This window comes from Mustela lutreola, chromosome 9 (assembly GCF_030435805.1).
Source record: "Mustela lutreola isolate mMusLut2 chromosome 9, mMusLut2.pri, whole genome shotgun sequence".
Lineage (NCBI taxonomy): Eukaryota > Metazoa > Chordata > Mammalia > Carnivora > Mustelidae > Mustela > Mustela lutreola.
In genome coordinates, this window is record NC_081298.1 from 66,184,777 (window position 1) to 66,199,311 (window position 14,535).

General features: G+C 55.7%; 1 protein-coding gene across 4 annotated transcripts in view; it reads right to left on the minus strand.

The window, feature by feature from the left end:
- Positions 1-14,535, minus strand: part of TTC7A (tetratricopeptide repeat domain 7A) — a 113,073-nt gene that overhangs the window by 22,280 nt on the left and 76,258 nt on the right. For all 4 annotated transcript variants that reach the window (XM_059134546.1, XM_059134545.1, XM_059134547.1 and 1 more), the window contains one exon: positions 3,114-3,230. In XM_059134546.1, coding sequence (XP_058990529.1) covers positions 3,114-3,230 — 117 coding nt within the window. The remainder of the gene's footprint in view (positions 1-3,113; positions 3,231-14,535) is intronic.

A 14,535-nucleotide genomic window follows, 5' to 3' on the forward strand; every position in this document is an offset into this window, starting at 1 on the left:
TACCACATTTCATCCCCACGGCTAACATTTGCTCATGCTGCTGCCACCAAGAATGTTCTCGCTGTTCTTCTGATCCACCCAAAACCCTCCATAATTTACAACTCAGCCCAGTGCCCTTCATCCATCCAGAAAGCCCTCTGTGGCTCCCGTGCCCTTCCTCCCTTGCACTCCATCAGCATGCTGCCAGCAGCACGTTCGAAATTCTCCCTCCTCTGAAGTGTGTGATGCTAGAAGCGCCCCAGGCCAGCAGGAGGTCTCTGCTACCTCCTGCTGCTTTCACAGTGTCTAGCAGAATGCCAGGCACAGAGCAGGCACCAAGGTCTGTCTCCCAAGGAAAGCCTGGTCTTCATGGGCTACCAGAAATGCCCCCAGCCCACATCCCAGGGAAGGAAGGTGTTCCTCACCCCATGCCCGGAAGAGCCAGGTACACAAGCATGGTCATCTCCCCTGCCCCCAATTCCCCAGGTCCTCGAAGCTCCCACACCATAGAGAGGCTCCTCTTTTCTCAGACTGGAAGGTCGGAGAGCTGCCAGCTCAGAAAGGTAGCACAGTCTATTGTGCCCATTGCCGCCAGGCGCTCTGCCCAGTTCTGGGGTCGCCCTTGAACCTGCTGCCTGGGAAAAGCTTGGAGAAAGGCCAAGGTGAAAATGGCAGGAGAGAAGGCAAACCAAGTCCTGGGGCCAGAGGCTTCTTCCCTCCACTGGGGCGCCCAGACGTTGGTCCCAGCAAGAATGCCAGGGCCCCATGCCTGCCATTTAAACTCGGGCTCATGCTGGCCTGAACTTGGGCCTGCTGGTGCACAGCCATTGTGTGGACATTAGAGGAGACCACCCACAAAACACAGTAGGTCCCAGTTGGGGCCTTTCCTCCCCATCCTCTTCCACTCCCGGAGGCACTTGAGTGTGGTGCCGAGGAGCCAGAAACACAGGCCACCCCTCCTCAGCTGTGGGACCCTCAGCAAAGCTACTTAGCCCTTCTGAGTCTTAGTTTTCTCATTTTGCTTAGTGTGTGCAGTAATCAGCGGGGGAGGTCGGTCTCACGAGGTTTCCGTGAGGAGTGTGGGAGGTGACAGAGGCAGGTGCCAGGCACCCACAGCCTCTTGTCCCACCTGCTCTCCCAGCCCCTGACGGGGACACTCCAAGGGCTCCAGAAACAGCCCATCTCAGGGACCTTTTGCCACCTGGGTCTAGGCCAAGATATAGCATCGCTCCTGCTCTAAAGAACCTGGCGGCCAGGCAGGAGGGAGCGTCCACGATTAACACTTAGAAAGACCTAGTCCAAGAGCATTGAGATAAAAGGGTCAGAGGCTGGGTGACTGCAGGCTCCGAGAAAGAAGGCATCTGAGCGGGGCCTGAGGGGTGTGAGCTGGCCAGGGTGGAGCAGAGAAGGAGGGCACCTGGGTTGGACAGGTAGGCCAGACCTTCAGGCTGTGGATTCTGGCCTCTGTCCTCAGCTGCCCCAAACCAGATTTCACAAGTTCTAGTTTCTGCTCTGTGGCTCCAGGTTCAGAAACCATGCTCCCTATTCTGGGGAAAGCCAGGAAGGGTACAGGATCCCGCCCTCTGGTCCTAGCAATGTGACTACAGAAAGCTGGCCTGCCTGAGCCCTACCTGACCTGAGTGGGGAACTGCAGGAGGTTCCCCGAAAGAGGTGCCTGGGGAACCTAGGAGGAGCTCCACTGGGCCCTCATATCAGAGACGAGTGTGTGGGTGGTGATATAAAGCGACCCCAGTGTGATCCTACAGCCCCAGCCCCTGTGAGAACATGGGGGCAGCCCCACAGATCTGCTGCCTGGAGGGGGCCCCTATGCCTGGAGGCAGAACACAGCTCGGGGGGACCCCACCAAGGCCTCCTGGATGGGCAGGCAACCAGCCACCCAGCCGATGGGGAGTCCCTGCCGCCTTCAAGGACAGCTCCTCTTTGTAAGGGGAGCCGGACTGCTGACCTGCCAACGTAGCTGCTGCCAGTGAGCAGCTAGCTGTGCAAGGGGCCTCTCAGGGCAGGTCCCCTCACACCAGAGTCTGGGCCTCACCCCCACATCACCCAGCTGCCAGAAAGCTCCCCATTCCCTTTCTGGAAAGTCCCTCACCCCAGAGCCTCCTACTGGCAGCTTCTACTCACTGGGTCCTGCTCTGCCCTGGAATCTCCCAGGCCTTTCAAAGGCCTTCAAAGAGAGGCAGACCCTACTTTGCCCAGGGATTGCTTTAACCCCCCTGGATTAGCCTGGGGCCCCCTCTGTAAATTTCACCATTAGAGACACATGCCTCTGGGGGACTGCGAAAGCCTTCTGGTCCCTGTGAAAATGCAAACACATCTGTCAGAGGGGGTCTTCCGGGAGAGGACACAGCTAGCAATTTCAGGGAAGGGAAGGGAGTCAGCACCAGAGGACAGGAGGACTATGTGCATGGGCCTGGCACAAAGCCCTTTTTTTGCTTTGGGCTGCACAGTGTCTGAGGGGATTGGAGCAAAGACTTTCAGCAGCTTCAACCTGGACTAGAGTGCCTACTCTGACCCAGGAAAAACCTAGAGCCCAGGCTGGGCGCTATGGTAGGAGACAGGATGTGTGGAGCCGGTGTGTGAGTTGGGGAGGGTGGGTGGAGCAGGCCCTTCAGGAACTCAGCTTCCCCCTCCTCTTCTAGCTTCCAAATGGAGCCAGGAAGAAGCGCTGGGCTCAGGATGGCTGGGACTCAGAGTACCCAGGTTCAAGCCCCAGCACTACCATGAAGCAGGTGAGTGACTCTGGAAAATTCTAGAAGGGTCTTGGACTCTCAGTTTCCCTCCTGGGCTGAGGCTAAGATCTGACAGTGTTTAAGATAGGAGCAACCATCCCAGAGCCTGGCCCAGACGCTCAGTAATGACTTCTTCTTACTCCTCTGAACTTCCGCTTCCTGAGATGGTTCTTTTTGTCCTTGCAGAGGACTGTCAAAAAGGTTAAAATTAGCCTTTGGATATGAAAGGCCCCAGGAGCAGTAAGGAGCAGACTCTGATTCAAATACTGTCACCACCCCAGGCATCATAGCCACTCAGCTGTGGGTTGTTGCCTTGGCAACCACCGCCCGCCAATGTGGCCATCCACACCATGGGCAACCCCGGAGACGATGTCGGCCACTCACCCCATCTGGGAGAAGTTGTACAGGGTCTGCCACAGCCGCAGCATCTGTCTGCAGGTCACGAGGGCTTCCTCCGGGCCTTTCAGCACCTGCTCCAGCTTCACCTTGGTGAACATCAGGCTGCAGGGAGGGACGGCAGCAGTTAGCACGCTGCTGCAAGGGCTCCCTTGCCCCTGACTTTTCTCCAGGCTAGGACCCCAAGGCATTCTGCCCCATCACTCTGCCGGTCCCCCACATCCACTTGGCCCCCATCCCAGACCCTCCTGACCAGCCTCTGAAGCACTGTCAAGTGTGGCTACGAGTCTCATTTGTTCCTCCTACCCACACCCACAGCATGCACTGTCCTCAATGACTGTGTGGCCATCCTTGTATTTACACGCTCCCCAGTGGCCCCCATATACAAGAGACAGTCCCAGAAGGCAACTCTTAATCAAGAAATGAAGCTAAGCAAGGAACTGGCAAAGAAAGGGCCCCTAAAAGGCAGAATTCTGCTTTAGACCTTGCCAGCACACAGTAAGTGCTCAGTTAACATCTCACTTGAAGTGCAGACTGTTTGCTGACCCTGGATACATGAGGACAGTCATTAGTCATGTGCTACTTTATCAAAGAATCCTTCACTGGATTTCCTAAAATAGCCAGCTCCCCTTATATGTGCAATAGGCTTAAAGTGCCACCAGATCCTATCTGGTTGTCGTTTAGAACACAGCCACTCTGCAAAGCAAGAGAACCACTTCAGAACCTCTTTCAACTTGAAAACTGGGAGTCTTCTGAGGTCAGGATGGTGTGTGATGTGGGGATGTGGCCCTGATGGGGGCTGGGAGGAGAGGGAAGGGGCTGGCCCCACCAGAAGGCAGACCACAGGAGGGAGGCCAACTGCTTCCTCCCTCTGCCCTGGACACAGCAGAGACCATCAGAACACTGCTCCTCAGAACCAGGGCAGAGGGTCTGGGCATCCTGCATGCCAGGTGTTGGCCCTTCAGTTGTCAGGGAGTCCTCGAGTCCCAGGGGAGGGTGGGTCAAGGCAGCTGGGGTTAGGAAATTCAAGGCAGTGGCCATTTACTAACGGCAGTGGAAGTCCTGGATTCTTTATACCGTGCGTCCTGCCAGCCACCCTGATGCACACCAGCTGCCTGGGCAGCATGTGAACTTGGCTGAGCCACTGAGACCCAAACAAGGCTGTGACTCTGGTTCTCACCGGGTGGGGAGCAGTGAGGCCCTTTTCATCCTGGCATCGCTGTTGGACAAATGCACATGACTGTCAGGCCCTGTACTTGATCACTGCCCGCTGCTTCTGCCGGCCCATCTGAGGCTGGCATGCAGGCCCTCGCAGCGGCTGAGTGTGCTTCCTGTGATCTGAGGCTGCAGGCACCGGATGGGGAGGCCAGCCTCCGCCTGGGAGCTTGCCACTCTGATCTTCTCCCTTACTTGGAGCATCCCCATCCTCCCACTGCTTTCCAGTCTCACCTCTCCATGTTCGTCCCTTCTCAAGTCTGACCTTAAATTCCACCTTCCCAGACGCTGAGGTTGCCTTGTGCCCTTCTTAGAAAATCTGCTAACTGGCTGGCTTACAAGGCCCTGAGGGCAGAAAGCGTGGTCCCCACCACATGGACTGCACAGGCCCGGGCAGGAATGTGGTCTCTGCATCCTAGTGCAATGAGAACCAGCCCTGCCATCCCTACCCTCCCTTCCCGGATTCTGCAAGGGTCCAACACTCTGCAAGTATTAGGCGCCTCCGCTTTAGGAATCTGGAGTAGAAGACACAGTTCCGCCTTCAAGGTAATATATTGGTGCTAAAGATGACACGGTGCCCAGATAATCAGGTAGTTCAGACTCAGTGCAGGGAAGGTAGAGATCAGAGATCCTGCTGGGGCTGGCCTGTGATGAAAAGGAGGGTGGGGTAGGGTGAGGTGGGGTGGGTTGGGAAGGGGCAGGAGCCAGAGGCTGGAGCAGCTGTCCATGAGGAGTGAAAACCCCTTCCTGCAGACTCAGGACACATCCACGCTCAAGAAAAGAACATCCAGGCAGGGCCACTCGGGGCTGGGCTAGGCTGGCTCCCGGGACAGTTCCCTGGGCACACCAGCCCGGAAGCCTTCCCCTGCGATGGCTCCTCCTCAGCTCCTCTCTGCTCGGCCCCTTCCCCCTCCTGTGTCCCCGAGGGCCAGTGTGAGTGGCAGACCGGACCACACCATGTGCCTAGAACATAAGTGACTGCAAGCTGAGCTGGCAGACGGAGACTTCTACCAACACAGGCTGTTATCCTCGTGGCTGCTGACATTCCTTTAGCGTGAGTGACCTAGCGCGGAATTTCTCAACCAAACCACATCCTTTCTGGGCTGGGGCAAGCGCTCCAACAGTCAGTTACCCTCTGGTCGGATCCTTCCCTCCCGGATCCTGGATCCTGGAGGCTCCAGATTAGCTCCTGAGATTTCCTTAGTCTCACAGCTGAGCACTGCCAAGAGGGATCTTCCTCAACAAAGAACCCTACCCAGACTGTCCGAGACATCAATTCAAGTGCCTTTGCACTGCGACCTTCCATTCCTGCCGCTCCTCCTGGGGCGCCCGTGTGCTGCTCCTACGGGTATTAGCAACAACCTGAATTGGGGGACAGGCTCCTGGACTCATCTGTGCCCTTCTGCACATCATCGCCATTGTTGGGACTCACCCCTTCCCTCCAACTGCCGGCCAGCTCCTAAGCAGAGGTCACCCTCGGACTACCTGTGTGTCCCCATGGCGGCCGTACACATGCCCCTCCAGGATACTCTTCACTGTGTTGTACTTCGTCATCTGCACACCTGGCGGCATGCCTCTAATTCATCGTTGGGCTCCCTCCACTCCTCTGTCGCGGTACAGGACACCCTCCCTATCCTGTATGCCAGGATGCATGGGGGGGCCTGGTTCTTCCCACGACAGTCGGAGAAGCCTGTGAGTGCTGGTGTGTTACTGTGGCTGGTGGGCAACACTTTCCAGCACACATTGGGGGTTCATGGAAAACGGTGCTTCCAGGCAGGGCTTCAGGGAAGCTGCTGGCGATGGGGGCCAGGGGATATGAAGGGCAAGCCTGGGCTCCCCACCCCTTCAGCCAGTCCAGCCTCTGGCAGGCCTGTTTCATATACCAAATGGATCCAAAACATCACCGGAAGAAAGGATTCTGAGACTCTGCAAAAGCCCACTATTTTAATTCGGTGGTTCTAGCCCTCCTCAGAGAAGCTGCAGCATGACCACCCCTGCCCTTCTCTGAATATTCAGGAGTCTTTCCTTAGCACTTAATTACACAATCCATACCTCTAGATATTATCTATTTATACACATTATCTATTTATATATGCTTATCTTTTTTTTGCCACATAGGCTTCTGAGTTCAAAGACACATTCCTATCGAGCGTTTTTAAATTCAGATAATCTAGAAATGGTCTATAGCCAGTCATGCCTACAGATGGTAAAACCATTGTCTATCCTGTCCTGTGTCCTGCCACGCATCCCCCCCAGGGGGGCAAGGACTCATTGTCCAGGGCCCTGCTTCCCGCCGCAGCACGGTCCTCCCTGCCTCTCCAGTGCCTGACACAGAGCTGAGCAGTGTCTACTTAGTTGTGGGGGGAGTTGGGTCATTACAACCAGCACATTCAGGGTCTCGTGATCTGTGTTAAATCAGAGCTGATTTCTGGCACCACCACGTCCCATGGCTGGGTCCTGCTTAGGAAGGAGGGGAGGACTCTGTTTGCTCAATGCCTCATCGCTGCAGAGCAGGCTATGGTGCCTCACAGCAAGCAACATGCTGGCTGAGTCTGTTCTCAGCTGTCTAGAAGCTGGGTTTTAACGGGGCCTGGATGGGACATGAAGCCATCTGGCTTCTTAGAGGACTCAGGGTCTTCCACCTGGAGGACAGTCACCCAGGCAGAGCCGGAAGTCCCACCAAGCAGTGGCCCTGACACAGGAAGACCTAGAACATGGGCATCTGTGGGCCCCCTGACCGCTCCCCAACGGGAGCCACCCTGGGAGAGGAGCGGCCATACTGCTGACCCCACACGGCAATGTCGTTCAGAGCAGACACACACTGGACCGGGGGTGAGAAACCCAAACGGAAGTCCCAACTCCACTGTCACCCAGCAGGAACACGTCACGGGTTCCAGTGACACAGGAGTGACATCTCCCACCAGAGGAACTGCAGTAATCTCTATGCGGCCACTGAGAAACACACAGCTGCACCCAGTCCTCAAGCACAGGCCAGCCCTGCGGCTGGGGGCAGGGACCCCCGCCCCCAAGCCACGGGCCTCACAGACCCAGAGGGGTGGGTTCCAGGCCTCGTGCCCTGGAAGGCTCTCAGAAAGCCTCCGTGGCCTGTTTGGCAAGGCAGGTGGTCCTCTGTGTGGATCCTGGGACTTCAGAAGTGTGTCAGAAAGGAAAGGGATGGGAAGGTATGGACGGAGGCCCAGCCCAGCAGGTCCAGGTGAAGCAGCTGCGGCTGAAACCCCTCTTGCAAGCACTTTCCTGTTTGTTAAGCAGTATAGGCCCAAGCGGAATAAACCCGAGGTCTTACAGGACTGAAGGCCCTTCCCACGCCTTGCATCGGAAGGCGGATGTGAAAGTGAGTGTGCTCTCTGGGGAAGGGGAAGGAGCAAGAGTCCATGTAAACACACCATGGGTTCTGTCCCACCCCAGGGGGGAGGGCTATGGGAAGGATTCCTGGGTCCTGGATCCACAGCCCAATCCAAGCAGCATGTGTGCCCTGGTCCTTGTAGGGAGGCCCAGGGAGGCCACAAGGCCACTCTCCAGGAGCTCACACCTTCCCTAAGAATGCCACCAGAGCTTGGAGGTCCACACTGGCCACCTCATGTGGCCAGGCTTGGGGATCCCTTAGGCAGTGTCTAAGGGTGTCCCCACCACACACACCTCTACCGTCGTTCTCTGCTCAAGGCGGGGACCGGCCACCTCCCGTGTCACCTGCACCGTCCCGCAGCTGGGGGTACAGACAGGCACTCGACCAGCATGGATAGGGCCAGCCCCTGCTGGACCATGAGGCATCTCAGCCTTGCCAGCATCTGTCTGCCTCTGGGCCAGCCCTTTTCCTTGAGAGGAAGATGCAGACCAGGGAGGCCGGTGTCTCTGGGTGTTCCCAGAGGACATCTTTGCCCACCTGCCCAGCCGCTCAGGCCAGGGGCTGCTGGAGGAAGTTTTGGGGGGAGGCACGGTTAGCCTGGCATCTGCCGCTTACTCCCTCACTTCCTGGGCCCTGCTTGGCCCCTGTTCCTGGGGTAGGATCAGCCTGCTAATTATTTGTTAAAAGGATTAAGATTTGGAGCCATTCCCATCTGAGGCACAGACAAATCATTTTTTCCTACTGCCATAGAGATATCTTAGGGTGAGCCTCCTCAAAAGTGGGTGAACATGAGCCCTTCCAAAGAAAATATTTTTTAAAAGAATTATTTTGTAAACGGGATATTTTTGTGAGGACGGCTTGAGCTAAGCAAGCCCTGTCCTGGGGTCAGAGGTTATCTTGTCCATTCTCCTTTTCCAGGAGCCTTGGATCAGTCTCTCCTTTGTGTCCCCCACCGGCTACTCCCCCCAGCACCCTGCTCCCAGTGGTAGGGGAGTACGTGCAGAGCACAGGCAGCTGCAGGAAGGACCTGGGCTGTAAGCACCATCAGTCCATATTTTCCCTTTCCGGTTCCTTTAAACAGCTCCCTATAAAATCACTCAGCACGTACAATAAGCGCCTGAGCACGGCCACAGCTGTCTAGCTGAAGGGCCCACCTCTTGCCCGTGGCTCACTCCCCAGCACACAAGAGCACATCATACTGAAACAGCCGTGGGCACCAGACAAAGCAGGTGCACGCCCAGGCCCCTTCCTAGCAGGTGCCTTCACCTCTCCGGGACAGTAACGGCACCACCCAGGAAGGCTTGCTGGGACGACCAAGGACAACAGAGCCCTATAAAGGCAGCCCTGAGGTACCTGGGTGGGTCAGTTGGTTAAGCAGCTGCCTTCGGCTCAGGTCATGATTCCCTGGTCCTGGGATCAAGCCCCGCATTGGGCTCCCTGCACAGTAGAGCGCCTGATTCTCTCTCTCCCTCTGCCTGCTGCTCTGCTTATTTGTGCTTTCTATCTCTCTGTCAAATAAATAAAATCTTAAAAAAAAAAAAAAAAAAGAAAGAAAAAGCTATGTGGCTGGCACATAGCCACCCCACAAGATAGGTCTCCTCAGCTCATGCCATCACTGCCAGTCTTCCCTAGCAGACTCTGTGCCTGGCAGGGACCACGTCTTTCTTATCTTCATATCGACGGACCTGATGTCACTCAACAAATCTTTGTTGAATAACAGAAGGAGTTCAAGCCACAAGGGCTCAAAGAGGCCTGGGGAGCTGTGGGCATTCCTGGGATCAGAGAAGTCCAAGAGAGGCTGCAGTGTCCCATGGCACTGTCCATTCTTCCTGGTCCCATCAACCCCATGCCACTGGCTCATGCCACTGGTCATCGTGGGAGCCCTCTCCACAGTGGGGGAGGGGATGGCAGCAGGTGTGGCAAATGCACAGAAGGGGGAATTATCTCTTTAAAGGACAGTAATTAGTAATTCCGGCTGATGGCTGTGCCGTGCTGTTTTAATGAAGAGTTCTATTTTTACAGAAAACACATAATTGAGTGAAAAAGCAGGCTATTCTTTGAGTCAGGCGGCCACGCCTCTGGAAAGTCTAAGTCCCCGGCCGGGGAGGCCAGAGTCTGCACACCGCATGGGGAAACAGGAAGTGGGCCCCATCCTCCGTGGCCCACGTTGGACTCGGCACTGAAAAGCAGGCTCCACGTGAGGTGACCCAAGTTCAAACCCTGGTTTCCCCTCTAGCCACCGGGTTTCTAAAGCAAGTCCTTTTACCTTCTCAGAACTTTAGTTTTGTATCCGTAAAATGGGAAGGATAGTGTCTGTACACCCAGGGGTGGGGGTGGGGGTGGGGCTGTTCTGTGGAAAAACTGCAGAAAGGCCCAGTAGGGGGCTTGTGCTTCGAGAAGTGCTCCATCCAGGTTTGCCCCACCTGCTGTGGCTGACCCATTCCCGATCCCACACAGCTGCATACTTATGCCCTCAAAGTGGGAATAATGGGGTTTGTTCATCCTCCCAGGGTCCCTGAGGAGATCAGGACTTAACACATGTGGAGCAGTTCAGAGCCTCCCACAGAGCACGAAGCGGATGCCCCACTCTCCTATTATTATTCTCCAAGCTTGTGGGGTTCAAGCATCTTGGGGCTGTCCAGCCCGCCACCTGGCTTGGGTTCTGGCCTCTGCTCTCTGCCCTGTACCAGCTGTCTGACCTTGAGATACCATCTAGCTCTCCCAGTAGTTTTTTCAAGTAGGAGGGCTGTAAAGAGCAGAAAATAAACACCCCCGAACAAGAAAACAGGGTAAGCGGAGCGAAGACTGGAAGATGTCAACAGCTGTGTGGGGGTCCCTCCTTCCCTCCAGAGCATCGGACTAAACCACTCCCATGGTCTACCCATTTGAGGGTCTAATGGGGATGCTGGGTGTCCAGCAGAGGGGCCCCCACGGGAGGAGGCGGGGGCAGAGCACAGGCCACAGTGTCTGCTCCAGAGAGTGCTTCCACCCACAAGGGGAAGTTCAAACAGAATATCTAAGGCAATCAGGAAACAAACCCAGAAGAGAATCCAGTACTCAATTGAGTAGTTCAGTTTTCCATTTTGACCAACAGGGGTGAGGGGTGGGGGGTGGGGGGGCTTCTAGGCAAAATGGAACTAGCAGGCTGGCCTAGCAGGGGTGATGACTTGGAGGTCGGGCAGGAGGCCCAGCTGAGTGCGCTCAGAGGCCCCACCGGGAGGACAGGATGGGGACAGGCTGTCTGGTGGGAGTCACCCCCACCACCCCCATTCAGGCTGCAGTCACCTGGCTCCAACACCTGGCTCTACCCAGTGGCCCAGGAAGCCAGGTGGGTGCAGGGCAACATAGATTGCACACACTCCTCCAAATTCCACGCCTCTGGGAGACTCCACCAGGGAAAATAACTGGTTGAAGTCAGACACATGCTCTTTGAGGGTATTATTTTAAAGTAACTCCAATAGGAGTGACCTCCCTGAAAGGCAGAGGGCCAGCAGGAAGCTCAGCCTTCTCACCTTCCTAGAGACTAACCCCCAATACGGAAGGGACCCTGACAACAGCTCTTAGCCCTAAAAACCAATGATTTCCTCTTGGGTCTGGTGCAGTAACTGACCTACGGACCCTCATCTTTTGAAGCTCATACTGTTAATTCCTCTTAATTCATTCAAGATGAACTACTTTTGAAGTATTAAACATCAACAGCCAGCAAACTTAGTGCTTCCCGAAATGAGCCCCTCCTTGCTTCAACAGCCCTGGTCCCGCAGGGAGAACAGCCTCAGGGCATTTCTGAGAGCAAGCCTGCACCTAGGCCTTCTTATCTGTACTGACCCAAGGTTGACCTAGCAGGCCTCCAGGCCCTGCTTCTCTCAGCTGCTGCCTAGCTCCAGTTATCTCCAGATGACTCTCCAAACACAAATGCCTGATCTTGAACAGATAAGAACCCAAACCCTGCAGAGCCTTGCCCTGACCATTCAGGAGTGGAAGAACTTCCAGAAAGAAGGCCCCTAGATAGAAGAAAGGTAGGATCCCAGTCCGGTATAAATCACCAAGAAGCAAACACACCTCAGGCTAGGTCTATATCCTCTGCCCAGTGAGCAGACCCTGGGGACCCAAAGACCACCCACTGCAGAAGGGAGGCCAACCCTGCCTCAGGGGCAAGAATACCCTCTCCCCCTGGGGCAGAAAGGCTTTGTCCTGGGGCTAGGCCACAGCGCCTGCCTCCAGCAAATGTTGTAGGCTGGGAGATCAGGGAGTGAGCATCAGGAAACAAGGAGCTAAAATCACTTCAAAACAAATTAAGAATTCTTTTTGGGGGGGAAAACAAACAAACAAACCACCTGCAAATAATACTTTCCTTTCCTTCTCTTCCCCAAACCAAACAACCTGGGTCATGGACCCTCCTGTGTAAGCCTAAGCAGACTGGCGGCGGGAGACCGAGGCCCCTGACTGCAGTGTCCCACAGAGCAAGATCACAGGAGGCTGCACAGAACCACAGGCAAAGGGAAATGCTGAATGTCAAAGCAGCTTAGCTGATGAGGAACTGACCTTTGGGGAAGAAAGTGCTGGTGCCAGTGATTATGCCTGGCTTAACACTTCCCTCAGCCACAGGGCCTGCAAGTTTAACCCCTGGCTCTTGTCCTCATGGGCGGGGAGAGGGGGGTGCCCACTGCTAGCCAGAAAAGTTTAATGAATCCAGAAAAGCGATAAACTCTGTTCGTGTTAATACCTTTGATTCCAGCCCCTTCACTGGAGTGTTGGTATTTTAAGTGTCTTTTTGATCTATTACAAGTCCTTCATAAGAGCCATCCAATAAACACAGCGGGTTTAAGTCAGAAATGTTAACACAGGCCCGGGACTCTGAGCCTTCTACCTAGTGGATTGCACCAATTGAAATAACCTGAGAAGAAGGTGAGGCAGCCCAGGTAGATCAGACAGGTGCCCTTGAGGCCATAGTTAGCCTCAACCAGAACCAGCCAAGGTCTGGCCCCAGCTAGCCTAGTTATCAGCTCAAACATTTTCCAAAACAGCCTAGGTTTCCTGGGGGAGATGGCTGTGCCGATAGTTTGTTTACACAGGGCGAGCTCCAGCTTGTGGAGAGGGCCGTATTATTCCTGCGTTGAGAGAAGGGCGGTATCCCCCCCAGGTTCTGACACACCTTCCCCTAGGATCTTCTAATTCCCCCGGGAACCTGGGCTGGCCTAGGCAGAAACTCCCAAAAGGGCCTAACGGGACCCCCCAAGGGTGGGGCGGGAGGAGGTGGTCTTGCCCGGTGCTTCCTCTGCCACCCGCCAGTCCACCCCTGGTCTGGGTTTTTCAAACCCAGTCTGGCAGGCTGCCAGGTCTGGGTGGGGGCAGTGACTGACAGGCTGGTTATTGGAAAGCTCCCATCATGAAGCCGAGGAATTTTGTTTGGTTACCATGGTGACCTTCACTACAAGCGCACTGACTAAAGCACAAGGAATCTGTTACCTAAAACCAGTGCCCCTGGAGCCCCAGCTTCAGGAGCCATGCTTATCAGTGGCCTGTACCCCTTGACCCCATATTCCTGCCCCTCCCCGGCGGAGCCTCCCAGCTGCCTCCGGCTGCCGTGCTGGGACTTGTGCAGGCGGCTCCCAGAGCTTGCACACGACCAGACCACGCACGTTCCGCTGTGGGGCCTGGCTTGGAAACCAGCTCTAAATAGGGAGTCTGCTGCCCCCCTGAGGCCCCCTGCAGGCCGGCCAGCACACGTGTCCAGGGCTTAGTGGGAAGCCCGCAGGATTTCAGGAAGCTGTGCAGGGTGTCTGGTTGCCCGGTGCCAGGTTCACACTGTCCCCACGGGGACATCAGTCTCTGCTTCATCACGTTTCTGCCTTTTAAACTTCTGCCTTTTAAGCCCAAGCTCCGTTCACTCAAGTTCATCCTGCAGCATGGAAATCAAGGTATTCTGTGCTGTGCTTTCTAATCCCTGAATTTCAAGGGATTTTCCGAAGTTCGGCTCCACAAGGGCTGGGTTTCTCTCCAGGAGTCATCTGTCTGCCTGGAGGAATGGTGGCCTCCCTTGGGCACAGCTAAGGAGCTCCCACACCTCTCACGGGGCTTCCTGCCTAGGCTTGTGCCTCCTGGGCCTGCAGGAATGGCGCCCTCCTCCAGCTCAGTGCCTTTCACGCACCCTGCCCACAGGGGTCCCACGCTATGGTCCCACACTGCGGGTGTGCTGCCTTCCAGACACCCCGCTGCCCTTGAACATGCTTCTAAACCGACTGCAAGACTTCTTTTTGTCTGAGTCTCACCACAGGACTCGGAGGCAGGACAGATGTCCGTGTCTGGTATTTGAGAAAGCTTCTGGAAGTGGCACAGGAGACAGACAGCATGACCCACTGTGACCCTCATGTGGGGATAAGCTCGCATGGAAAGGGCTCCATTCCACCCACTGGCCTGCCCCCTGCACTCCCATGCCCCGTGCCTGGCTCCCTCCACCCTCAACACTAGCCTGCCAGCCTCTTCCGTCACTAAGACAGCCTCTGGGAGCCAACGCACGCACAGGTTCTGCAGAAGAGAAGAGCCCCTGAAAAGCCTCAACCCGTTAGAGCAGCCTTGGGGGGCTCCCGGTGGCATACGGAGCTCAGGCTCTCACATGGAGACCTCACTGGGGACACAGAGGCCAGGGTAAAGGGGTTTTGATTTTTTTTGTTGTTTGTTTTGCTGCCATGGTATTGACGGGACCAGCAGGTGAATTATCTGCTGTGACAACAGCTGGGGCCACACGCAGCTTGTTCTTGGCACAGGGAGCAGCTGGAGGAGCAGAGCTCAGGCTCCAGGGAAGGGCAATGACATTTTTCAGTGATCCCTGGC